Raw genomic sequence first — 25,899 nt, 5'->3', positions numbered from 1 at the left:
CGCTGAAACAAGGGAGTCGTCAGTGGTGAGAGGCTATTTACCTCAACCTGTCCATCTCCTCAGCTGTGCAGGCAGGCGGGGCCAGGGCCGAGGCGTGGGCCAGCACGCCACAGGACAGCCGTAGCCGTGCCTACAAACATCCAACGGCTCTGAGCCACACTCAGAGCCCACTTCCGAGCTTCAGCAGGACCGCACGGCCACACAACAGCCGTTCTCATCCCCCCACAGCTGATCCCAGCTCCTCCGCCCGCCCGTCACTTCCCCCTCGCCGCCGGCAGCTGAGGAGCGGGCCGCAGCCACGCGGCTTTATGCGCGCTGCGTCACCGGCCCCCGCCGCGGCGGCCAATCGGCGCCGGCCGGCAGCGCACGCACAGACGTGCCCGCGGGACGGCGCTTCCGCGCTCCGGAGGCGCTCTGGCGTCACGTGCCCGCGGCAGCGATGGGCCCCCTCCCCCGCCACGTGACCCTGCCCCTCCCGCGCGGCCGCTCTTACTGCGCCGCCGCGCGCGCGCCGGGCCGCCGGGTCTCGCGAGAGGAGCCGCGGAGCGCGGGGGGGAGGGGCCGCGCGCGGCGCTGCCGGCGGCGGGCGGGGCCGGGCCGGGTGGGAGGGGGAGGAGGAGGAGGAAGTGTCATGGCGGCGGTGGCGGGCTCAGGCGCGGGCTCCTCGACGCGCGGCGGCGGCGGCTCCTCGACGGCTTCGCGCTGGTTCTTCAGCCGGGAGCAGCTGGAGAACACGCCCTCGCGGCGCTGCGGCGTGGAGGCCGACAAGGAGCTCTCGTACCGGCAGCAGGCGGCCAACCTCATTCAAGATATGGGCCAGCGCCTCAACGTGTATCCGAGCCAGGCCTGTGGGGCGGCGGGGCCGGGCGGGAGACGGAGGCGGAGGGAGGCGAAGGGCCCGTGGGACGATCGGGGCCGGGCTGCGGGAGCGCCTGCCTTCCCCTCGCCCTGCGGGCACCCTCCCTGGGACTGTTCCCGCTCCTCCGGGGGATGGAGCCGTGGCCTTGAGGCACAGAATGGGAGGAGGAGCCTCGCCAAGCCCCCGCTCCGCCGCCTTTGTCGGCGTGTGGGAGAGGCGCGGGCTCGGGGCCGAGCCGGGGACGCCTCGGGTCTCCCACGCAGCCCTCGGCCGCCTTCGTGCCGGCTGCTGCGGGTTGGGACACTTTTCAAGTAGATTGCAGTTGTTGGCAGTCGCTCATCCGTTGGAACGGGCATCTTGTTAGGCGTTCTTTAATTTGACCTCGTTTTGTGTTGGCTGTTTTTTAAATCGGAGCAAGACTGAAACCTCCAATCCCCTACTGAAATAGCTGACCTAGAGCAAAACAAAAGCACTTGAGACAATACCCCAGCGTGCGTGGCCCATTGAGGCGTTCTCAGTCAATGGGTGAGATGCGGCTAGTCTGGTGTAGGAACCTCCACGTTGTCTGAGAAGCAGATGGGAAAGATATGTGTTAATATCGGTTACGTATGTGTTAATATCGGTTGCGGTCTGAAGTGTCACATTCTTAGTTCGTTTTCAACCGAAGGCAGTATGTTGAAAGCAGTGATTGATCTAGAAAGAATGCATCTCAAGTCTTGTAAACAATTTTCTTAATATGTAGTGCTTCCTTAATGTAACCTTCCAGATCTCAGCTTACAATAAATACTGCCATTGTTTACATGCACAGATTTTATATGCATCATTCCTTCACTAAATTTAATCGAAATGTAAGTATAATTTTATATGCAGTAATAATATGCCCATAATTTTGGCAGTCTGACTGACAAGTTTTCTTTGCTAGGTTATAAAGTTTGTCCTTGTTATAGGAATTTTAGCTTCGGATCAGTGGCTTAGAAGCAATAACAATACTTCTTTTCAACTTTGAATTATTTTATCCAGTGGCAATTAGATTTTATTTTCTGCCATCAAAATTAAAAGAGGAGCACCATCAGCAAACACATTTCAGATACGTGAAGAATGCATTTAGATGTTTTGAATCTGGCAAGTGGTTATGTGCTGTAGTTTGAAAGGCTGATGTGTAGGAACACACATTTTTCTTAATGAAGACAGTGGTAGTGGTAGCGTAGTGTGTCTGACAATTATGGTTATGTGTGTATCCAGATGGATTATGGATCTGTTCTTGAAAAACACTGTAAATTCATTTAACTAGTCTAGTCTTAAGCAGTGTGATAAATCGTATTAGACAAGAAAAATCTCTGCAGCTGGTGAGAAAATGCCAGCTCTCTTGTTTTAGCTGATCAACTGAATATACTGAATCTGAATACAGAATGTTATAAAGAACTGAATTCTTCAGTAAAAATGCTGCCTTTAACAGAGGGATTTTGTAACAGGTGTGGAATCTGAGATGCCATCCTGAAAATTTCAGGGCTTTTTTTTAATGTCCAGTATCAAATGCCATAGCTGGAAGAAGAAGAATATTCTATGTATTGTAGCTGTGAGTTTTTTAGTACTTTTCATCAACATTTCATACTAATTTTGCAATAAGAGTTAATAGTGATGGTGGTATGTCACTGCGTGATGAGGATGAGTTTTTCTCCAATCTTGACTTTTCATGACAGAATAAACAGATGGAGACTGTGACCAATGTGATGGTGTAGACAAGAGCAGACTGTCTACCAAGGGGTAGAATCTTGGATACCTTGCGCTGTTTGAAGTTTGGGCAGGTACACTTTGGGTTACAGTGTTACTCTTGTTGTCTGCACATATGGGCAACTCATTTGGCTGATTCATCAGGAAATACAAATTAGTTTGTAGGTACACTTCAGAAATGTGTTTAATTATTTTTTTGTGCAAAAAATTGAGGCAAATTCAAATTTCCATCAAACTTGCTACCAAAACTGTAATGTTACAGGTCACTATGCAATAAAAGCTGAGTATTAAAGTACAACCTGAGCTAAGCGTGCCTGAGCCTTGAAACACTTTAACTGGCAGAAATAATGTAGGTTTCGTTATGTAGTGATAGAGAGCTATATATTGAATGGATATACATTCAAGTCAAAATGCACTTCCTTAAAACACTTCTAATTTTAGAGCAAGAATAATATGAGAATCAAAGCTCCAGAAGGCTTTGTGGTGGAATATATCCTTATAGTTTCTGTACTATATCAAGTGAAGACAGCAAAACAGTTGTCCATCTTTCTACCCTCCACGTACCTGCCTGTGTAGCAGTAACCTGTAGCCAGCAGAAGAACTGCTGAGGTGATCAGAGTTTTCTGTGACTGTGGGTGATTTGCAAACTTGATAAACCAGGCAGAGCTGCTTGGGATGGAGAGATCACTTTGTGCAGAGCTGCTATACCTGGGGTTTGTTACATACACTGTCTGACAGATTACCGCTTGTAAATCAATCCGTAATCTTGGGTGGATTCAGAAAGCAAGAAGCTTTAGCTTGGAACTGGAAGCACAATAGTACTTGGATGTGTAGTGCCCTTGTTAGGAAAGCTATGCCTTAAGTTATATTTATAAATCTTGAAGTTCAGAAGTAAACTATGTAAGGGCTGAATGCTGTAGAAACTGCAACTGTTACAGGAGAGGGGAAAGTGTATTGTTAAATCAGTTCTCAGGCAATAGCATTGAAATAAAAGTTAAAGGCAAGGGCACTGCCAGTTAGCAGTCAGTGGTATTGGTTCCTGCTGAATTGCTTTCTGTAGTTCTGAAAAAGTGTAAGGCCAGCCAGCAGCTTTGTGTGTGTACTGACAGGTAAACACATTTTCTTACTGTTTTTTCCTGTAGGGTAAAAGGGATGGTCTCAAAGTGAATTTGTGTCACTCCTGAAATACTCCCGCACCATCTGTCAGGTTCTCTGTAGAGAAAGCAAAAGCTGAGGACTGTAATAAATACTTAATATCAGATCTCCAGAGTACTTGCTAAGCTAAAAAAATGTAATATTAATCCACAGCAAGATGAAACTAACCCTTAGAAATTAAATAGGAAGGTACTGGTAGTCTTGAAGCTGAGACCTAGCTATCATTTTCCACAGTACAGGGAGCAGATCCCTGATGTTTTTGTTATGTGTACGTACTGATGTTTATCTGTGACAGGAGGGAATCTGAAGACTGAGGCTAGAAAATTAGGTGGCCATTAGTCAGAATGTCTTATGATCTCCAGCTGAAAAAAGTGTAGCCTTTGTTTTCTGGCTTGATTGGTTAAGTTAATGTTTTAGTCAAGTATTACTGTCACATGTAATTGCTGGGTCACACAAATACACATGTATGCCTTGCATGTGAGTCACATGCATGTTATTGGTAACAAACAGGTCTTCTAGTGGCAGCACATTTACTGATTAGCTGTTGTCTTAGGTCTCAGGATTTTTTCCTCAATAGAAGTTACTGCTAAACAATTTTATAGGCTTTCAAGATTTTGAGTCAATTGCAAATAGGAAACAAAATTCCCAACAAGATCTTCAATCTACAAAGCCACGGGGGTCTGTACCAGATAATGGAATCTTGTTTCATTTTTCTTGTTACATTTACTGCTCTAATGACCAAATAGCCCTATTTTGGCAGTTACTGTGGGCTAGCAAGTCACTAGTGAATTGCTGTGGATTGTCTGAAAGCATGTACATTTAAGTCACAAAGAGGAGCATGTTAGGGTTTTGATGTTACAGTCAAATCAAGTTAAGAACTTGAAAGGTTGCTGTACCCCAGGAGTAGGGTGGAAATGCCCTGGCAACTAATTTTCCCTAGTCATGCAAATGACACTTCAGGAACTGCTGAATCTTGCTCAGTGGTAGTACAGATTTTTTTCAATGTTACTGTTAACCCAGGGCGTAGTAGCTTTGGTCTGCTGTGTGTAAAGTTAGTCAATGCTGATATTGGGAGAGGCTTTTACTAGGAATTATTAGCCCAGCTTTAAGTGGGGTGTGTGTGTGTATATATACACACCTTGAAAACTTCTGGAAATACTGTTTCTTTAGTACTTAGTGTGTACAGTATTATTGTACAGCAAATACCACTTTTAGAGGCTTATTCTTCAGTACACTCTGATTTGAAGAACAGAGAAGGGGAAAAATCCTTGGTATGCTGGAAATGAGAGGTAAGGCATGCAAATGGAAGCTCTGTTTTTAAGCAGAATCCTTGCCATTTGGATTAGGAAACAAGCAGTTGAAAACATACTTGATGTTAAGGTTTTTTGTGTCATGCAGTGGAACTTAAAGTGCTTAAGGGAAGCTGCAGGAGGATTTTATTTTTCCTCTGCAGTGAAAGGTGGGTGAGTTGTGTGGAAGGTTTTTTGTTTCCTGTCCCTCTGTATTCCCTTCCTGTCTCTTGTGCCCCATTCACATTGCAGTATTAAACAGTTGACTTTGCAGTTGTGCAGAGTTCTTGAAACTTTCATAATACGCCCCAAGCTTTAGTGAGGCTATTTTGGATGCTCCAGTTCTGTTTTTAATCTTGCAATTAAATGCATTTCCTGATTTTTATGCAATGGGAGCTCCTGGTTATAGTAAAAAAATACTTGCAGCTCTTCCTTTTCTTGCTTTAAAACCCTCATATAGACTGAAAGTATGTAACATCTTCAGCTAATTTGTATCAAGTCTAAAAAACATTAAAAGGAAGAGAGAGTTCTTGGGAAGCTACATGCACAATACAGATGTATTCTGAGATTATTCCAAGTGCCTTCATTGTAGGAGCACTGTTTTTGTAGTATGTCTTGTACTTTTAAGTGAAAAAGGCCCAGTACCACACTTAAATAAAACTTGTGTATTATGCTCTTTGCTTTTTTGTTCTATGTTGCTTTTTCTGTTATTTTTGAGAATTGGAAATGAATGAAAGCATTTGAGTAACTTTGGCAGTCACAGACTTAGTGGGGTGTGTTGTCTTCACTTAAGACTGTAGGCAAGCCAAGTCTGAAATTTTCCTGAGTTAATACCAAGGAAGACACAAATACTGACCAACTCTAAACTGGGAATGAGAACCCTAGCTGTAGACAAGAAAAAGACCTGAAATGCTGGGGCCAGAAGCCCACACTTCACTTGTAAGGAAGTAGATAGTTGGAGTGTCCATAGATTTCTGATGAATCCTGGTGTGGAAGATGTCAGTGTCAGATGCCTTCTGTAGTTGTCCCTGCCATAAACCCCTGAAGCACACTGGGGAGAGGTTAGCACACAGCTTATATGGATCAGTAGGTGAGAGAGGTCTGCCTGGGTTCATGCATTACTGGGCAGGAGCATGGTTTGTCTGCTGTATAAAATCTCTGTGGCATGCATATGTTGGGTTATACGTGTGTATGCTGCTGTACAGCTTCTGGAACTTTAAAGCCATTGATACTCTAGCTTTCTGAACTCCAGAAAGTCTTCCCCTTTACAATTGGTACTTAAAAGTTGTTCTCCCAGCTAAAGCAAGGCATATTTCAACTAGTATGTCCCTCATAAAGGGATTTTCTTCCAGAATTTCAAATAAGTACTTCAAGCTATGTGTGTAGTAGCTTATCAACAATTATCTGAAGTCTTAAATGACAGTGTTAAGATGACCTTGTTCATGAACACCTGCTTCAGGTTTTTCATTCATTTGTAAGGCTTAAGTTACAGGCTTCTTAAAAAGAGAGTAGTTCATTGTGGAAGAATTGGCTACCCGTGACTTGTTTTGGGTGATTTGGGGTTTTTTAGGAATACTGGCTTTCTTCATGGGCCATTTCTGTGCATCAAAGGGGGTATTACCTTCCCAGGGTGTCCATTTCCCACAAGTCCCACGACTTGCAGGTTTTACTTCATGTGGACATTTCAAAGTGATTTAAGGAGGCAAAAAGTACTCCCTCAGAACACTAGAAAGCTCCTGGAATCTAATGGGTAATCACTGAAACGTTTCATTCTAATTATCTTCTTGTAGTTTTTCATGTATTGTGAACTTTTATACCAAATGCTGCTTTTTTGGCATAGCAAAGGGCTGCTTACTGACCAAAAAAAAGGGCAAACCTCTCTTTAGAGGGGGAGTATTGCTGCTAATCAGTTGATCCAGTATAGCTGTACTTGGGCATTGAATGAGAAATCCAATACCTGCATTGCTTGCCTTGTGCATTAATTAAATACTCCACAGGCAGCTATTCCAGTCTCTGAATAAATGCTTTATACTGGCTTTGATTTAACCACTTCAACCTATTCATGTCTACATGAAGATTTCTACTGTCATTTTAATTCCTGTTTAGCATGGGCAACTTTTCCATACAGAAGTCTCTGATTCTAAGTCACTTGTGGTTAGCTGTGTTCTGTATGTAGACTCACTCATTTTAGCTTACAACTAGACATCAGAACTCTCCTTCATAGCTAACTCCTAAGTAATACTGAACTGTGGATGTGTGCTTGGTTGCCAGCTTACAACACCTAGAGCTTTGGTACAAATATAATTTTTAATCACAATTTGAAGTTTGTATTAACATTTGCATTTTGTTTTGTGAATAGTGTTCTTTGTTCACCAGGTGGTGCTGGGCTATATAGGAAAGTTTCTAAGAGTGTTCTTATCCAACCTATTTATGTAACAAGCTGTTTTTATTAAAGTTCTCTGCAAGTTTCTTGCTTTTTAAGAGAATCAAATGCTAGCACAACTTGTGATCAGCTGTTTTTTCTTTTACTGAGTGGTGTAATGGGTCATTACTGTGCAAAAAAATTGGATGAACTTTCTCATGAAGTATATTTAATTTGAAACAACCTGTTCCCGTGTGACTAAATCTCCTGGACCAAATCTATTCTTTTTATGCTGAATTGGAATTAGTTTGACCTCAGACATCTTACTCACAAATGTAAATTAGCATTTATGCTATTCCTGCCCTGTGCTGATGACATCAGATTTAAAATAAAGGGGTTTTTATTTTTGCCCTGCATGGTTTCAGAACTGTTTAAAAAACCCAACCTACAAAGAAACCCAACTTCCTAAACCTATTTGCCAGTTTAGACTCTCCACACAAATCCCAGTCCTACTTGTTAAAAGTGAAAAAAAATTGTATCTGTATGTTTTTCTTCTTCAGATAATATCTCCTACAGCATTGTTTTTGGCTGCAAAAGTGGAAGAGCAGCCACGGAAACTTGAACATGTTATTAAAGTAGCACATGCCTGTCTTCATCCTCAAGAGCCACAACTGGATACAAAAAGTGATGTAGGTAGAAGTCGTGGTTTTAAATATAATCAGATGACACTGAGTGATCTGTTATATTGTGTTGACTGGACTATTGCTGTCTGCAAACTAGAGATAGACTTTTGGTTTGATACCATTTAAGTCTTGTGTTACGTATCATAATTTGTTAGAGACTCAAATGTTTCTGTTGTGAAACGTGAAGAGGTTGATCTGTCTTGAACTTGCATTATTTTAAAGTTAAATGTTAAATAAAGAGATTTTATGCATGATTCCCTAAGTTACACTGTTTGCACACAGTCATTCAGGACACTGTGTGTGTTGCCTTCTCTGAGCATCATTGTGTATGCTCTGTTTTACAAGATGTGATAAAGTTGTCAGCTGCTGCCTCTGCTATGCATTGGTTGTCTTCTCATTTGCCAAAGTCTGTACAGCTTCCACTTACTTTATAGTTCACGTTTTGTTTCCTGAGATGAGTCTTCCTGAAACCAAACATAAGAGGAAATATGGTAGAAACACACTGGAGTTGTTCTGCCTGAAGGTCAGGCTGAGCCAGGTCCCTGCTGGACCTCAGCAGAAGTATAAAACTACTTGAACATCTTTGCTGTGCTCCCAGTTCTTGGAATAGCATGTGGAGATGTGTGTGTATGTATATGTGTATATATGTACCTACACACATACGTGTGTTTGAGCCCACAAGCTTAGGCTAACTTAACACAGGCCAACTGAGTGTCTCCAGCTGTATTTTAAAGTACTCATAAAATGGATGACCCATCTGGAGATACTTCAGCTGGTTTGTACTGGCAAGCCTTTAATTCCTATAGCATTACCTCCCCTTCTCCCAAAAATGCCTTGCTGCAATAGATATGAGATCCAGGCTAAGTAAATCTTACTGGGAAGGATGGTTAGGCTAACTGAATTCACAGTAATATTTATCCTGGTAGAAGAATGCCACAATGAAATGTTCTGAGTTGTCAGTTCCAACTGGCTGGGGTAATGGTCTTAACTTGTGTTGCTTGTATCAGTATTCAAATAGGAAGTGTGAGGTGAAAATTCTGAGACAATAGCTACATCTTGACCTGTTTGCTTATTTGTTCCAGGCATACCTTCAGCAAGCCCAAGAGCTGGTTATACTTGAAACAATAATGCTTCAAACTTTAGGTATGTGTTTCTACATCTGTCCTGTGCAGCCACCCTACTGTGAAGATGTAATGAGGCTCAAGTAACTGGGTTTTTTTATGTGCTATTGGTACACTAGAATTTTGTTACTTGTGTACAACTTCTGGCATGTGAAATTTGTGTTAGCAGCTCTGTTGTGTTTATTTTGGAGGTAAAAAGGCATATCTATACCTGTGGAAATAAATATTTCTGACAGTTTGATGAGGTAGAACTGTGTACCCTCTCAAAGGAATTTTGCCCCAGAGTAGTAACTGCATTTATATTTCTTCATATAAGGTAACAGGTTTTATTAGATTAGCAGTGCATGCGTTCTAAAGCAATTTGGAAGAGCTTGATAACAAGTGCTCTTCCCAATTTGTCTTGCAACAGAAGAACACTATGTCATTGGGCAGGTTTACTACCTCTGAATACCACAACTTGCAGTGTAAACGTTTGAGTTAGTTCCAAGATTCAAAATGGGATGCTCTGATAAGAAATTCTTATGACTTTAAGTATTAACATAGAGACAATTACAGCAAGGAGGCTTGAGAACACTGACTTCCTCAGATATTCTTAAAACCACTCGGAGTATATTGTGGTGACCTAATTCTTAAAATAGTGTCATAAACAAAGGGAGGTTTCTGAAGTCACTGACCTACAAATTGGCTTAATTTGTAATTGCATGGATGCAACGTGTTTAAGTCCCGGAAGTCAATGAATAAAGTGTGTACACACATGTATTTCAGTGTCTGTGGTACTGCCTTTACTGACTTATTAATGTACTAGAAACTGCTCAGGTGCATTCAGCCTTAAAATACAGTAACTTCTTAGGTTTATGTATAAATAGGACCTGAGGTCACTGAAGGAATGTTTTGCTAATTGATCTTGAAGTGACTATACCATCTACCATTCAAAAGCATGAAAAGGTGTGTAATGAAAGATAGTTAAACAGCTTTGTTTGACCTGTAGTGCAAAAGTTTAGCAAGTGTTTCAGGTCTGTGGGGGCACAAAAGGGGATTGTGAGTTTGTTTTATTTTACAGATGCAAATGTATAATTGTAAAATGTGTTCATAACTCTTCAGGTTTTGAGATTACCATTGAACACCCACACACAGATGTTGTGAAATGTACGCAATTAGTGAGAGGTCAGTGACTTTTAACCGCTTCTGTAAGTCCTTTTTTTACCTTTCTACTAAAATTTAAGGTGATGTTATTTGTCTAATAATGATTTTCACCAATTATGTTATCCAAAGAGTTTTTTAAAGCTAATTACTAAAAGCTTTATCTTAACCTTTAGAGGCTGATAGCAACTCCAGTTCTGTCCATTTTTATTGCTTTCCTGTTAGCCTTGATTCTTGATAATGTCTGTTCCATGTTTTCTCAAATGACCAGAAGCAGTTACTAGTTGAAAACTGAATAGCCAAGTACTTAGTATCGTTCTGGGTTGATTATATTCACTCTGAAGCAGTTTTACCAAGTGAAGCTTAGTCTGCATGTTGGTGCCTAATGCTAGATTTCTGTCCTAGCAAATCTTTTTAGGTAACGAACTGAAAGATAAAGAGTGCATAGCAGGACTGCTATCACATGCAAATACTTCAACATGTGACTAATTGTTTTTCTGGAGCAGTGTGTACTTACTTGTTTTGGATAGTAGCACAAAACCCCAAACATTTTGTTAATCATATCCTCTAACTTATGTGCAGCTCATGAATGTGACTCTGGCTAGAAACCTGGTTAATATCTTTTTGTTGTTGGATTTTGGCACACCTTCTTTAATTCTTTAATTGCTTTCCTTTGGATATTTATAACAATTTAAATACTCTCACGAGATGGAAGATGGAAAAAAAAAAAGCAGTTGTAAAAGCACCTAAAATAAACTCTAATTATATTCTTTAAGTGTTTGGAAATGATTGGACCATGGTGGTTAGTCCTGAGTCATCAAGTGGTTTTGTAGTGAAAAATGCAGAGTGCTTCAAGTTTTTGGGTGTTTTGTTTTTTTTTTTTTCCTCTATAAATTGTAAGAGTTAGGTGTAACTTAATCATATGAACTAAATCTGTTTTGTAGTAACTCTAGAATAAAAAGTATCTCTCCTATTTTAAAGTAGCTTATTGGTACAGCGTCTTCAGTTTGATTCCAAGTAGGACTGGTGCTGTGACTTAATTGCATATAAACCAACTTTACTACTATTCCTGCTGTAAGATAATAACTCTTTTCTTTGTCCAGATTTGTTTGTGACTTGATGCATAAGCCTAATTGCACCTGCAGTCTCAGTAGTCTACATCAGTAGCTTTGCTTTTGCTTTGGATTTTTCTAGCTGTCGATCAGGATAAATGGGAGAGTGTTTCCCTGTTTTGTGTGAGCCCCTGCACCTCTGCTCAGTGTTTGGGGCTGTGGGGAGGAGTGGCAGCTGCAGTATTGTAGCTGCATCATGTTTTCCATATTAGCAAGTTTGACTTGAGCCTGCAAGAAGAAAGGCCTGTTGCTACACAGACTTAATTTCTTTGAGTCAAGGACACATACTGCTCTTAAGACAATTCAGCTTTTTCCTTTGCATTTTGGATGCTGCTTTTGTGTTCTGACCAAATTCATACATTGAAGGTACATGCTAATTTTTGTTTCATTTTGTTTTATAGCTGCTATTTGGTGTCAGAACAGTTTAACAAAATATTTAGAATTCTAAAATTATACCAAGTCTTGACATCCAAAGGCTCCAGTGAGGGCTGAACATCCGTCCACGTAGTTCAACGACTGGCACAAAGTGAATGTAATAATCAGATTCTTGCAAATCTGCTCCCTGGAGTAGGTGTTCTCCTTGGTGTGTGTCTGTGCAAACAGAATTCTTGTCAGCACATGCCCCTCCTAGGGGTGGTATAGGCTGTGGACACAAGACTCAAGTACCTTATATTAAAATAAACAAACAAAAACCCAACAAATTAATCTATAAATTAAAAACATAGAGTGTGGAATCTCTAGTCATGCCTGCAAGTCAAGCAAGCTGCTGTGGAGCATTGGTCTTGTGTATTGAGTGAATAAAGAGATGGGCTTTTGGGGACAGTGATGCATCTTCAGAGATGTACTGGTATGATTTTAGTTCTCTATCTCTTAACATGTATTTATTGGACAGTGTGGTGTTTTAATGTGGCTCTGTGAGCACCAGGATAGCGAGTCTGAAACCTTTCAGAACAGATATTATCTAAGACTTGCCAGTGTTAAGCCTTTAATGCTAAAGGGATTGACTGACAAGTTAAAGAAATGCAAGTTTGCTTCATCCAGTTCTAGTGACGTATCTTGGACAAAAAGCAATGTTTCAGAAGGCAGAGATACCCTTTGTATTAAAAGTGATTACCTTCTCCCCCCAAGGAGATGTAGTCTTGAATGCTTTTCCTCTCCTCCTTTGGGCAGAGAAGGAAGAAAGGAATGTGATGTGGGTGACTATCAAAAGAGAAGCAATGAAGTTAGCTGAAGTATGCAAGTGTATTTACACTTTTAATTTAATGTGTGTGCTGAATTGCCAACTGGTGAGAAGATGCCATTTTGCTGGTTGAACTGAAGTGACAAGAGGGTGGTTGATTCTCTACGATCACTTTCTGTTGTCTTGTGTGCAGGCTAATGTGCTTTATGCTGTCAGTGACCTGTATTAATCTGTAAGCTGCCCCCTTTAAAAACAAAATGGAAAAAAAACACCACGACAAAAAACCACAAGCAACCACCACAACCTGCTAAAAAAGCCAGCCAAACAAACAGAAACCTAAAAATCCAAACCACCAAAACCCCAAAGAGGTTCTGTTGATGATACTCAAAAGATTCAGCCAAGTCCTTTGTCAGAAGACTGTCCAGTCTCTTGGTGACGTGCCTGAAGCAATTGCTGGAAGCTCAAGGTGACTAGTAAGTGGGAAGTGGTGCAAATAAATGTAATTACTTCAACATGCAAGTAATGAAACAGTTGAATTCTTCATGTCTAAGTTTTAAAGCTTTTCTGAAGGTATTAGACTACACAGAGCATTGTAGATCAGGGGTGGATGGACACGTAATGATTCATGATGTTCAGGCACCAAAGTATCTAATAATTCCTTCTGGTTTTCAAAGATCAGTGGGTTGATGAAATCATTCCATCTTTACAGTTTGGTCAGTGTAGTAGACAAGGAAAATGGTGTGGGCTCAGTCTCTTTTCTGCACCATTCTTCCTCAGTGTCAAGAGACTGAGAAGAGGAGAAGGGACCATCATTCCTTAGGATCCTGCAAGTCCTCTAAGGAATCTGAAGGCGGTGGATCTGGGAAGGGCTGTCAGCAAGCTTCAATGCCTGTTCAGGATGTTCCAGTACTGAAGAGAGAAGAAAAGATACAAGGAAAAAAAAAGAGAAGGAAAAAAACCCAACCCTCAATTCCCTAACCACCAAAAAAACCACCAGCAAAAACTTCTGGTGTCAAATACCTGTACTGAATGTGAGTCGAATGATCAGCAGTGAAACTGCCCTGCCACTGAGACCATGACATGTTCGTCTTAATCTCTGGTGCAAAATCAGTCTGTTCCTGCTTCTGGTGGAACTTGAAGGGGAGGAATCTGTGTCCTCCTCTCCACCTTGGGAAGTCTTCAGTCATTCCTTTTTCTGTTGTGGAAGTGAAGGCTGGATCCCATGGTTTCTGTGGTGGTTCTGGCACCTCTGCAGGTTATCAGGTATCTTGACCAGCCATGATCTGTACCAGTCCTTTGTGGAAAGTGCACTGTCAAATTCTTCAAATGCCCCATAGCATTTGTGTGCCATGGGGCCATTGGTTAAATCAAGCTGATAAAGTCAGCAGAAGGGGAAATGAAAATCAATCGGCTTTTTCAGAGGGAAAAATTAAATCTTGGCTTATTAAGTGGTGTGGGAAGGTCTTAAACACCAGCTGTGCTCCAGCACTGCTATGGGCAGCTTGCACATTCTTCACCTCAGGCTTTGTCAGGCCTGTTCCCAAGGTCTAAAGACTGTCAAGAAAGTGAAGCCACCAGGACTGCTCAGGCCTGAATGCCTACACCATGGCCTCCTCCAGCGGTCTCCAGGTACCACAGGCATCCACCAACATATCTCCATTTCAGAGCCTGGGGCCTTTTTCCTTTTGCCCAGAAGGACTTCAGCAAGCTTTCTATCTTCTGCTACTGACTGGCTTGTCTGCAGTCTCCTCTTCTCAGGGAATCCTTGCAGATGTTGTCAGGGTCCCAGGCAGAGCCAGCTACTATCCTCCTAAGAGTGTCTTGAGAGTCACTTTCTCATGATTATCTCAAGATCCAAGATAACCTCATTTTGAAGGAAAGACTCGGGTATCTTGGAATTGAATCCATGTGGCTATGCCCAATAAAAAGCATTTTGATTGCCAGTTGGGAATTTCTTAGAGAGGAGCCTTTCAGAAGGTGTGTTGGACAGTAGGACCTGTTTCAAAGTCTTTTTGTAGATAGTCCCCTGCCTTATGGTTGCTTCTGCAGCAGTGAGGCAGGGTGGGGGTTTTAAATCACTCCTGAATGATAAAGTAGAAAACTGATGCCTAAGAGCTGCTGGTGTCCTGTGACTTGTGAGTTCTATCAGATGCTCTGCTGGCTCTTTTCAGCCTCTGCTTCAAGATCATTTTGGTTTGGAGATGCACTTTCCACTACTGTAAAGGAAATAACACACCAAAATACAGCAGCCAGCGTTCATTAGCTTTCATTTTAGTGGTGGATTCTGCTAGACAAAAGCTGTCCTAAACGTAGGAGATGAGTTTGTTTTCAGTTGTGCCTTATGTTACTACAGACCTTGGTGATGAGCTGAAATTTCTGGCTGTTTTTGACAGTGGTGACTGTTTAGCTGTAAATAAGTGGAAACAGAATCATGCTGCCTGTGGCATAGGTAAGATATTTAGCACATTAGTGTTTGACTGAGGCTAAAATGTGTGTCTTAAGATGTGATTCTTTCCTTCCAGGTATGTGTTTTGATTTACTCAACTTTCGAGCTGATGTTAAGTAGAAGTTTACTGGCATCTGCTTTTCTTCCTTGTTCAAACGGGACATTTCAGTGAGAGCAGAGATGCTCCTTGGTCCAGTCCCTTAATTCAAACATGCTGTAACTTTGCAGAATATAGAAGTCATTGAAGATCCTTTAAACATTACTTTGAAAAATGAAGGACAAGCTATCTGTTTCAGTCTTATCCAACCATTCTGTATTTTCATTTGTGTTGTTACGATAGTCCCATTGCACTTTGTTCTCTTTTGGTAACGTTTTCTTTGATGAGAAGGAGTGGGAAATGTTGAACTCTGTGGTTGTCTGTCATGCAACTACCACTATAGCGTGCCAACTAAGTATTAGTTTAACACTGTCCCATTGTCAGTTCACCTTTTGTTATGAATTTGTGTGTAGAAACGGATCCTGTTACCTTCCATGTTCTTGTCAGATAATGGCACTGCCTGGCTGTGCAGCATAAAGACAAATCTGATTTCTGCTCTGCGCCAATCATTAGAAGCTGAGTTAAATCACAGAATTGATATGCTTTTTAAGATGACATTTTAAAAGCTGTTGCAGTCTCTCTCAAACTTTATGGAAAGATTATTATTAAAATAAGTTGCTCGGTATTCCCTTTGACATGCAATTCAACAATACACTTTCTGCAGGTAGCACTGATTTCAAGTGGTAGTGTCACAGTAAGAATTCAATGAAGGCTGCATTCAATCTTCAGTTAAAGCCATTGTGCCCAGCTATTCCATTATATGCATGTGACAGTAAGTTCTCTTACTTGAGTGAGGAGCCTTGGGGTTGCAGCAGTAGGGGTTGGTGCAAGATGGCTGTAACAGCCTATGTCATGAGCTTTTCACTTCTGCCATGTTGCAGTCTTGTGTGGGTTGGTTTTTTTCCCCCTGACTGTAACTAAAATGAAGTCATTTACTTCCTATCAAAGTTTTGTCATCGGTTTAGCAAACGCGGAGCAAAGCGCGATGAGTACGGGGCTCTTAATTGGAGGGAGCAGAAGACTTGTTCAATTTTTTTGCCATCTAGTTTGGGAGCTTGCTGTGTTGTAGGGCTTGGGGAGAGATGTGGCTGGTTTTGGGGAGGTGCTGGGGAGCGGGAGGGGTGTTCTACAGCTATCCTGCCACGCTCCTCTCCAAGAGCAGAACTTGCGCTGTGCCATGACTTGGCTTTTCCCGACTGCCTTACTCTGCAGTCCAGGGTGCTGCTGGGGATGGCTCTCAGTGAGGGTGGGAAGCAGGTGTTCCCAGGAGAGAGCTCCTGTGCGAGGCATCTGAGGGGCAGAATGGCAGAGGGAAGCTGTGCTGGGGGCTGTACAGGGGGAGGGTCGCTGAATGGGCTGGCTGATCCGTCACCAGTTACGGGATGTAGCGGCCTCTTCCGGATCTCAGGAAAGATAGTTTTAAAGGCTCGTTAGCTAAATGCACATCAGTGCTGTGGAAACACCAAGTGGTGCTTTTGAAAGCTACAGCTGCTTTAATTTTGGCATGAACCTGGCAAGTTAGTGCAGGTCTTTAATCTCTCTCTCTTTCTTCTCTTACAGCAAGCAAGGATTTGGCACAGACATCCTATTTCATGGCTACCAACAGGTTGTTATCCTGAACCTCTTTGTTGCACTGTTGTAGCACACTATAGCTTCCTTTACTGCAGGGCCCCCTCCATGTGTCTTACCCTTGTTGCAACAGGAGACTGGGCCATCTCCAGTGGTGGTACCTTCCTGTTTGCAGTGCGGTGTATTGTACAAGGGCCTGATGGCACAAAGGGGTTAAATGCACAATGAGAAGTGTAGTGGTGCTTTCTGATGACATTTTCTCGATTGTGAGTGCATAAGTCTAAAATTGGTAGCCTGAATAGCAGCTAAAGATTACAAAGAGCTAAACTTAACCTAGAAATTCGAGCATCTTGGTAAGTACAAAACTATTTTGAGTTTACACTTGTAGTTAATGGCAGTTTTCTCTTAACTTTAAATATTTTGATCCAATCTTAACTGATAAAATTGTAGTGGGCCTGTGATCTTTTCAGCTAGCCATTTATTCTTTTCAGATAGACTAGTAGTAGCCCAATGTTCTTCCTTTCAGAAGCAGCCCTTCAGTCTTAATATATAGTTTTAAAACTTAAGTACTTGCATAAATTTGAAGTTCTAGAATTCCAAACGGGGACTGTGTGTACAGAGCCTGTTGGAGAAAGATGGAATTAGAGAGCAGGCTTTAGTTTTGATATCCCTGTTACTTCAGTTTACTGCTTGCAAATCAATGTTGAGCTTTATTTAAGGATTGCATTACTTGTAGATAGTTTTTAAGCAGCATCTGCTGCTTATTACAGCTCTTCCAAGCAAATATTTCTTGGTGGTTCCTTGATGGGCAGGGTTCTTTATTTGAAAGAGCTGTGTTAAGAGAAGTGGTGATAAAGCAGTGAAACTGAGCCAGTGTCTTTGTGCTACTGCCAGCTGGAAGCTGAAGGCGAGGTCCCAAATACCACAGATCTGGGCCTGGTGAAAGCAAAGCCCGAAAGGGATTCGCTTGGCTCCTGTGGAATCACTGGGAACCTTCTGCGAACTGTCTCTTTGAGAGACTGCCCAAGAGCTGTATGGCCTGTACTGAAGAGTTTTCATTGACCATTTTATCCTTCTTTGGTTTGAGTACTTCAGTACAGTTAAATAACTGGTAAATTTACTTACTGTTCATCGTGCTTTCTCTAGCAAAAACCAGTTGAACTTTTCTAGCAGACAAATGCCCTGCCCTTTGTTTTCTGAAGGCAATAAGATACCTGGTGAACGTAATCAGAAAGATGTTCCATGAACTGCTGTTTAACTGCTGTTGCTTGACAAGTTACCTTGTTTCTGTATGTTAATGGTCGATTTGTCTGGGTTTTCTGTTTTACATGGTTGATTTCCTTTGGTTCCTCATTACGAAATTTGTGCAACAGCCTTCACCTTACTACGTTCTGTCTTCAGTACAAGCCGACAGTGATAGCATGTGTGTGCATCCACTTGGCCTGCAAGTGGTCCAACTGGGAGATACCAGTATCGACTGATGGAAAACACTGGTGGGAATATGTAGATCCTTCAGTTACTCTAGAATTACTAGATGGTAAGTAGTACTGCCTTTTCACTTGCTGAAATTCCAGGGTTGCTTAATGTCTAGTGTACAGCATAGTGTAATGAGAGTATAGCTTTAAACCTAACGTGAGTCTCACTGACTTCAGGTATCAGATCCTTAGGTGAGGGAAAGGTATAGGAGAGGGGAGAGCTTTGGAGGACAGACTTAGTTTTGAGACCCTTTTTATTTCATCCTGTGGGCTGGGGTATCCACGTACTTTTTGCACTAGGTACAGGTTAGTGGCTTCTAAAAATTGAGAAAGAGAGGGATATCTGCCAGTTCAAGTTGTGCAGTCCTGATCACTTCATTACATCGCTGGTCCAAATTATGGCTTCACTGTCAGTATAACAACTGTTCTTAAGCTATACATAAAATCATAGAACCATAGAATGGTAGGGGTTGGAAGGGGCCTTTAGAGATCATCCAGTCCAACCCCCTGCAGAAGCAGGCTCACCTAGATCAGGTCACACAGGAACTCATCCAGCGCTGTTTAGGAAGGTAGTTCTATATTAATAATTTGATCAAGCATCTCATATCTCAAACTCCTGCAAAATACCTTCGTTCTTGTTAAACAGCTTCTTTCCAGAAGCAAGCATGTACCTATAAGACCACATACCTAGAAGTTTATTGGTTTTTGAAGTAGTACTTGTTACAGTGGAGTCTGAATTTAGGCCTACATCCACTAATCCACTAACTGTAGCAGAGGTGGCAGCTCCGGGGGCTGTCTTAGCCTTTGCTGTTAGTTCTAGAGCCAATGTCTGTTTCAGAGTAGTGGCAAGGCCTCTGGGCTTGGTGTGACCCCATGAAGCTGCCCGTGGCCACCTGCTTTCCCCTGCTGAGCTTCTGTTTTGTAGTAGCAGTGTTACTTCTTTTTAAAGTGAACACTTGAGCTGTCATGTGACATGCTGAACCAGGATGAGCTTGAGATGGCAAATTCAAATGTCTCTGCTTAATAGGCTTCTCTAAGTTGTATCTATTGTCTTGAATACCTCCCTGCCTTCCTTCTCACCCGTCTGTTGGTTTGGTGTGTTTGGTAACTGCTCAGAGTTTTGACCTTTCACGTCCCCCAAGGTGTGTTCTGTGAGCTCAAGGTGAACACCATTCAAGCGTTGATGGAGCTGGCCTGTGTCAGACTCGGGCAGACCAAAGGGCTGAGGCAGTTTTGTGCTTGGGAGCAGCTTGGTTTATAACTTGCTTACAGAGTTCTGGAGAAGCCAGTTCTTCCAGACCCGCAAGAGATCTACTTTTGCATTTAAATCTTACTGTACCTAATTATTTTTGGCTTGTGAGTGCAATGAAATTTCAGTGGAAGGTATCCTTATTTGCAGCTGCCAAGCATGGAGGCCTCTGTCTCCTTATGGACACACTAAGGGCAAGGGTCTTTGGGTTTCTAACCCAGCCAGCTACTTTGCCTTGAACACAGAGCAATCCAAAGCTGTTTAGAACAGGGTGCTTCAAAGGATCTGTGGCTTTCTTCAGAGCTGTTACTGGTTGTTTCTGAAGTTTGGTGAAATGACTGAAAGAGTAACTTAGAAGTTTAAGGAAAACTTAACTTCCCACAGGAAATGCCCAAGCTGAAGGGCAAGTATATTTTAGGAGCTGTTGTTTGTACAGATCACTCATGACATTTTTTGGTCTAATGAATCCAGATTCTGCAACAGTAAAAACCAAATCTTCAATTCAAGCCCGTTTTTCAGGCTGGCAGAAGTCTGTCCCACCAAAGTGCTGGAGCCTGCTTTGTTAACACTTCTGATACACATTAACTTCAAATCATGTGCAGCCTGCAAAAGCTGTATGCCGTTAGCCTAGAAAAATGCTCAACGTTTCACCTACTTCCTACAGAATCAGATGTAAAAATGGCTTTTTTCCTCTTTTTCCTACCCAGAGCTAACTCACGAGTTTCTGCAGATACTGGAGAAAACGCCTAGCAGGCTCAAGAGAATTAGAAACTGGCGGGTAAGAAACCTTCCTGTAACAGTGCCCAGCAAAAAGAAGCCAACTCCTAGGCTAATTATGAGCCAAGGGAAAAAGGTTTAGTTACATCTGATTTGCTCTTCATTGCTGCAGCTGGGTTGGGAGGGGGTGAAGCCCCGAGTCAGCTTTTCCGCTCACCTTTGAGCTGAATTAGAACGTTCTGTACTGTGAGCCGTGCATTTCCTCACTTGTTCTTTTTTGCTTAGGCTAATCAGGCTGCTAAGAAACCTAAAGGTGATGGCCAGGTATCCGAGAACTCGCTTCTTGGCTCGTCTCTGGTCCAGAACTCCATTTTGGTGGATACAGTTACCGGTGTGGCCGCAAACGCGAGTTTCCAAAAGCCATCGACGTCGTTTCCTGCGCCGGTACCGCTGACCTCAGGAAGCATTTCTGTTCCAGACAGTCACGCACCCGAAAATTTGGCAATATTAGCTACAGGAATGCCAAGTACCTCATATAGTTTGGCATCACACCAGGAATGGCCTCAGCATCAAGAACAAACAAGGACAGAACAAATATACTCTCAGAAACAGGAGGCGTTACCTGCGAGCCAGTACAACATGAACTTCCAGCCGGGGACGTCCGTGCAGCTGCACTCGGGAGTACATCACAGACCTGACAAACTCGCCGAGCACTCTGCTGGCAAACAAGAGTATTCTCATAAGTCGGGGAACAAACACCACGGACAAGTCGCTGCTCCTGTAATAATCCCTCAGAAAATGTCTTTGGATAAGTACAGAGAGAAGCGCAAGCTAGAAACCCTCGAACTGGACGTGAGAGAACACTACGTAGCGACCCCGGGTGAGCAGCAGCATAAAAAGCACGTGCAGCCACAGACGGGCGGCAGCTCTTCCGTCACATCTCCCATTAAAATGAAGCTCCCCGTCGCGAACGCGGAGAAGCCCGAAAAGCACCTGTCTGATAAGAAAGAGAAAGGCGGCTCGCTCAAGCTCCGCATCCCCATCCCACCCACGGAGAAGGGTGCCAGCAAGGAGGAGCTCAAGATGAAAATCAAAGTGTCTTCCTCGGAAAGGCACAGCTCGTCGGACGAGAGCAGCGGCAAAAGCAAACACTCGAGCCCCCACGTCAGCAAAGAGCATAAGGAGAAACACAAAGAGCACTCGTTCAACCGCCACCACGGCGTCGGGCACAAGCACTCGCACGGCGGCGGGAAGCACGGCACCGAGGGCCCGGCGCCGCCCGCCCTCAGGAGCCCCGCCGGCCTGGGCAGCGAGGGCAGCGCCTCTGCCTCCGCCTCCTCCAGGAAGAAGTTGCACAGCAACGATGCCTCTCACAACCACCACTCCAAAATGAGCAAAAGTTCCAAAAGTTCAGGTAGTTCATCTAGTTCTTCCTCTGTTAAGCAGTATGTATCCTCTCACAGCTCTGTTTTTAACCTTCCCTTACCCCCTCCTCCCCCTGTCACATACCAGGTGGGCTACGGACATCTCAGCACCCTCGTGAAACTGGACAAGAAACCAGTGGAGAACGGTCCTGATGCCAATCACCAGTACAGTACAAACAGCCAGCATATGGACTACAAAGATACATTCGACATGCTGGATTCGCTGTTAAGTGCCCAAGGAATGAACATGTAGTCAAATCTTAGGTTGTTTTTCTTTACTTTTTGGGGGTTTTTTTTAATTTAAGAATTGCTAGGATGGAAAACTTCCTACTAGAGCAGCAGCAACACCAGCTGGTTGCTGCCGTGGTTTCGGTATATGTAAGTGCTGCTTTATCCTTCACTCTGAAAAGAAGAGGTATAGTAACCAAGTCTTTATCTCCACATACGATAGTGTTATAAATACTGTACTAGCATGGAAGGTGCAAAACAATCTCAGTATTTCTACAACTGCAGCTAAGAGCAGTAGAATGAACGTCCGCTTCTAGGTGTGTAGGGCGCCTCCAGCATTGATTATTTATGAGTTTGAATCCTGCAGCCACGACTCTCTCTCTTTTCTTTTGTTGCCTAGTTTCTGGATGAGTGTAATTGTTTCCTCGTGTATTTATACTGTATGTATGATTTGCATGTTTCGAAGAGAAAGGGATGAAAAACAGTATGCTGACAACTGTTTACAAGAAAGTGGAGAAAAATGTACATACATTTTTGTATGTTTAGATATAACCATAAATACTCAGGATTGGAGCTGCTTGTAAGTATAACAAAAAAGAAATACACATAACTTTATTTTATCTTGCCAGAGTCCATCAGTTACCCGAACACAGATGGCACTTTGTCTTGTTTATCTTTAAACTGTAGGCCTTATTGGAAGCCGCTCAAAAGGGACGCTTGGCTAGAGAAGGCATCCCGGGCCGGGTAGGGTCCCTGCTGACAGTATTACCTGGGAGGCAGGAGGTGGGGGAGGCCTCTGCTCGCTCCTCATGGCCACGCCTCGCACGTGTCCCTGATTTTCTGAAGGAGAAAGGAACTGAAATAAAAGTTTACATAATCTTTCCGATGTGAAGTGCATTTAAATGTTTATTGGCTTGATGCAGTAAAATAGACACAGAGCTGTTAATAATGGTTATGTAGATTAACGTGACTGAACTGCAATTCAGAACTGTCAGCGTGGGGGAAAAAAATCATCATTTTTTAAAAGAAAGTCATAATTTATTTTAATAGCAAACAGGGGTCGCTGTTTCCAGCACCATTTCAGAACAACACCCACGCTCTGGAGCCCAAAAAGTGTACTTGTGTGTGATGCCATATTGCTTTTACAGGTGAATGCAGTCTTCACAGTAAATAAGAATAAAACTATCGGTAACCCAACTTTATATTCCAACAATAAAACAGTTATCATTGATTCTGTGCATTGTACTTGTCATCAGTTACCAAACTGGAAGGTACTTGTTCTGTTTTTCCAGCTCTGTGGGGGTTAAAACCAAACCAGTCTGCCAGTTAAGCCACTAGCATGGGTTTTGCCTGCGAGCCAGCCTCAGTGAGAGAGCTGGTGCGCTCCTCCAGGGACGTTTGCTCTTCAGGAGTGACTTCAGAAGGCGTCAGTGTCCTCGCGTGCTCAAAGCCAATTCCGCAGCAGCGGCCGGCCGGACGGCGCTGAACTGACTCTCTGGGTTGTGACTCAAACTTACTCATAAGCTCTGAAGTACCTCAGCACAAACTTGGCTACGGTAGCAACAGCCAGTTTTCAGTGACTTGACTTGGAAGGGAACATGATGTGAAGTAACCTTTTGCCAAGCCGCCTCCTCCCCTCGGTGCTCGTGTACTCTCTACGTCTCTGACGTTACGTCTGGAGCTCGGCCCCTTCCCTCCTTCCTCACGTGTGCTTGAAACGATGAAAGTGTTCAAGATCTCTGCCCGGTCGGTAGTTGCTGTGTCAGGTAACTACAGGTATATCAATTACTATGTAATACTCTGTTTCCAGTAATGCAAACGCTTGTAATTACTTGAATAAGTTTTATTTGAACTATGGATGCATTTTTTTTACACGTAAGAAATATGTAAATGGAAACCTGGTTGCGTTTTCTGCTGAGTCTGAGCTTAAACCTTGGCCCATGTACAGACCCCAAAGCTGTCTCCCTCCTATCGACTCGGTTATTTTTCTATGTTTGCAATGTAACTTCTTGTTACCTACTTCTGCGTTGTGGAATATTTTCTATCCTTTTATAGCCTGTTTCCTTTCAACCTCGGCACTGCTCTTGGCTCTGATTTTTAACAAATGTCATCCGTGTTAGACGCTGTCCTGAACCATAGTGTGGGCAGGCAGATGAAATAGCAGTGAATTGTCTTAATTTGTCTTCGAAGCACTACAGTACTTTCTTTTCTTGAGTCTGTTTAAATAGTCGTGCCATGAAATGCATCTTTAGACGGCCACTTTGGATAAGCAATATATTGTACTGTAAATAGAGCGATCCCAGTTCAACTGTCTGCCTGGTAACTAGTGCCTGTCTGCTATGGATGGGAGAGGAGCGTAGGGTCCTCATCATTAAGGTGCTGTTTCAAAAGAAATCTTTCCTGTGGCGATTGCAGGAAACTGTGACTTGTTGTGGACTAAAAGTTGCTATGCTGCATTGAGAGGCAAACAGGGGTTTACGGTGTCTCTGTACGGGGTGTCCGTGAGACTCGCTGGGTCGGGGTTTCAATGTGACTGCAAACACGTGGAACTGTCTGTGTCTGAAATGAAGTTCAAGGCTGGGATAGTAGGGCTGTGAGGAGGGAGAGAGGATGTGCAACACCTGCCACTGGTTCTCCCTGCCTGACCCCACTGGGAACTGGTGAACTGTGTGTGAATCGCAGCCCTGGCCCAGGGGTTGGATCCGATGACAATGACTGGGCCTGGCGCCGGCCTCGCAAGCCAGTGACTGAATAACTGCACTCAGAGGCTCACGGACAACACCACTGCTCTCCTCATCACTTTGATTACAGATGCCGTGGCTGTCGGTTGGAACACATGCAGTGTGTAACTTGTAAAAGGGTGCTGTAGTGAGACCTTGCTTGGACTCTCCCCTGTGTGTGAGCTAGGAGGCTGTAGGGTAGTGAGATTCTTGGGTATGTTGCATCTCGCTGGGTTCCTGAGGGTGGGAGTGCTGAAGTCGTGTATCTCACTGTGACCTGGTACTTGGCTATTTGCATACAATGGCAGTTCTGTACATTCTTTTGGCTAACTGTAAATAGAAATGTTTCATATTAGCATAGTTGGATTTTTGAGGTACAGCCATTTGTGTGAGATTAGAAAGAGAAAAAAACCAACAACTTTATTTCTAAGAACTTGTAAAAACAAACGTTTTTCAATAAAATTCCCTACCTCACCTCTATTGTGCAGAAACGAGCCCATTTTCCTATGGTCAGTTGTCCAGCTTTGTTTGTAAACACAAAGAAGATCCCTTTTCTGTCACTGGCCCCACGTGGCCAGTTTCATCCCACCAAGCAAAGGGGGGTTTGCTGGCAAGTCTGAAGCCTCGCTCGTTGCCTTGACATCGTGGTGATCAGGGATTTGATACCTGAAACGTATCCTAGAAATTTTATGCCCTCTTAGGCCATTCCCTCCCTCTACCTGGGGCAGAGGGCCTGTATTTAGTAGAGTGGTTGGACGTGAGTGAGTTGAAATTTGTTTTAATTATTTCTTTTGAGAGTGGAGGGAAGGGGTGAGGAGGTGGGTGACAAGAATTAAACGGAGGCTCCGTGTCAGACCATGAGGGAAAGGTTCCTCATCCCAGGTTTGGAGTGAAGGAGATGGAGCAAACACTTTGCTTTCTTTAATTAGGATGTAAATACACGTTCCCCTAAGCAGTTCTAAAAATACATGGCTTAGCTTATGCCAAGCTGCAGTGGCTAATTAATTCTTCCTCCAAAAGGTTTAACTCCTTACACCTGTAAGAAATACAGCTAATGACTGGCAGGAGCGTTCTCTCTCGCTGCTGCTGGCATTGACACTGACTGGGGGGATGTAGCAAACCCAATCAATTTTCTAAGCTTGAAAGTGTCAAACCTATTGCTGCACACATACTGACACCTGTGTTCTTACCAGAGTTCAGCGTGTGCTTCTTGCCCACCCCTGTCGCATTCCCTGGCTGAAGCTGCCTCGGGTTGCCCTGGGCTGTGGAAAGGGGGAGAGGAAAGTCACTGTGCTGTGCCTGAGGGAAGCCCTTCTGCAGGACACCTCCAGCTCCTTCGTGT

The 25,899-nt window shown here is 43.3% G+C and overlaps 1 protein-coding gene across 8 annotated transcripts; it reads left to right on the top strand.

Annotated features, from left to right (window-relative positions):
• Nucleotides 1-609: 609 nt before the first annotated feature.
• On the top strand, nt 610-25,050 carry CCNT2 (cyclin T2). Of its 8 annotated transcripts, XM_062004530.1 has the most exons (10): nt 629-831; nt 1,626-1,707; nt 7,957-8,085; nt 9,162-9,222; nt 10,302-10,364; nt 16,736-16,781; nt 18,118-18,281; nt 20,176-20,246; nt 20,471-21,599; nt 21,698-21,856. In XM_062004530.1, exons 1-10 carry the CDS (start codon nt 632-634, stop codon nt 21,760-21,762), a joined length of 2,010 nt encoding a protein of 669 aa, XP_061860514.1. In that variant the 5' UTR covers nt 629-631; the 3' UTR covers nt 21,763-21,856. The 8 variants fall into 8 exon arrangements, 7 of the variants coding, with proteins under 7 accessions (XP_061860521.1, XP_061860514.1, XP_061860519.1 ...); XM_062004537.1 differs by having other exon boundaries at nt 610-831; nt 20,471-25,050; XR_009819427.1 differs by lacking the exons at nt 20,176-20,246; nt 20,471-21,599; nt 21,698-21,856 and having other exon boundaries at nt 16,736-17,097; nt 18,118-18,206.
• The last annotated feature ends 849 nt before the right edge of the window (nt 25,051-25,899 follow it).

The sequence above is a fragment of the Colius striatus genome, chromosome 11 (assembly GCF_028858725.1).
Source record: "Colius striatus isolate bColStr4 chromosome 11, bColStr4.1.hap1, whole genome shotgun sequence".
Lineage (NCBI taxonomy): Eukaryota > Metazoa > Chordata > Aves > Coliiformes > Coliidae > Colius > Colius striatus.
This window is presented reverse-complemented; position numbering and strand designations above follow the sequence as displayed.

Coding starts and splice junctions, on each gene's coding strand:
- CCNT2 (XM_062004537.1), top strand. CDS start 632: ATGGCGGCGGTGGCGGGCTCAGGCGCGGGCTCCTCGACGCGCGGCGGC. Junction 8,086..9,161: donor AACTGGATACAAAAAGTGAT/GTAGGTAGAAGT, acceptor TATTTGTTCCAG/GCATACCTTCAGCAAGCCCA. Junction 9,223..10,301: donor AATAATGCTTCAAACTTTAG/GTATGTGTTTCT, acceptor ATAACTCTTCAG/GTTTTGAGATTACCATTGAA.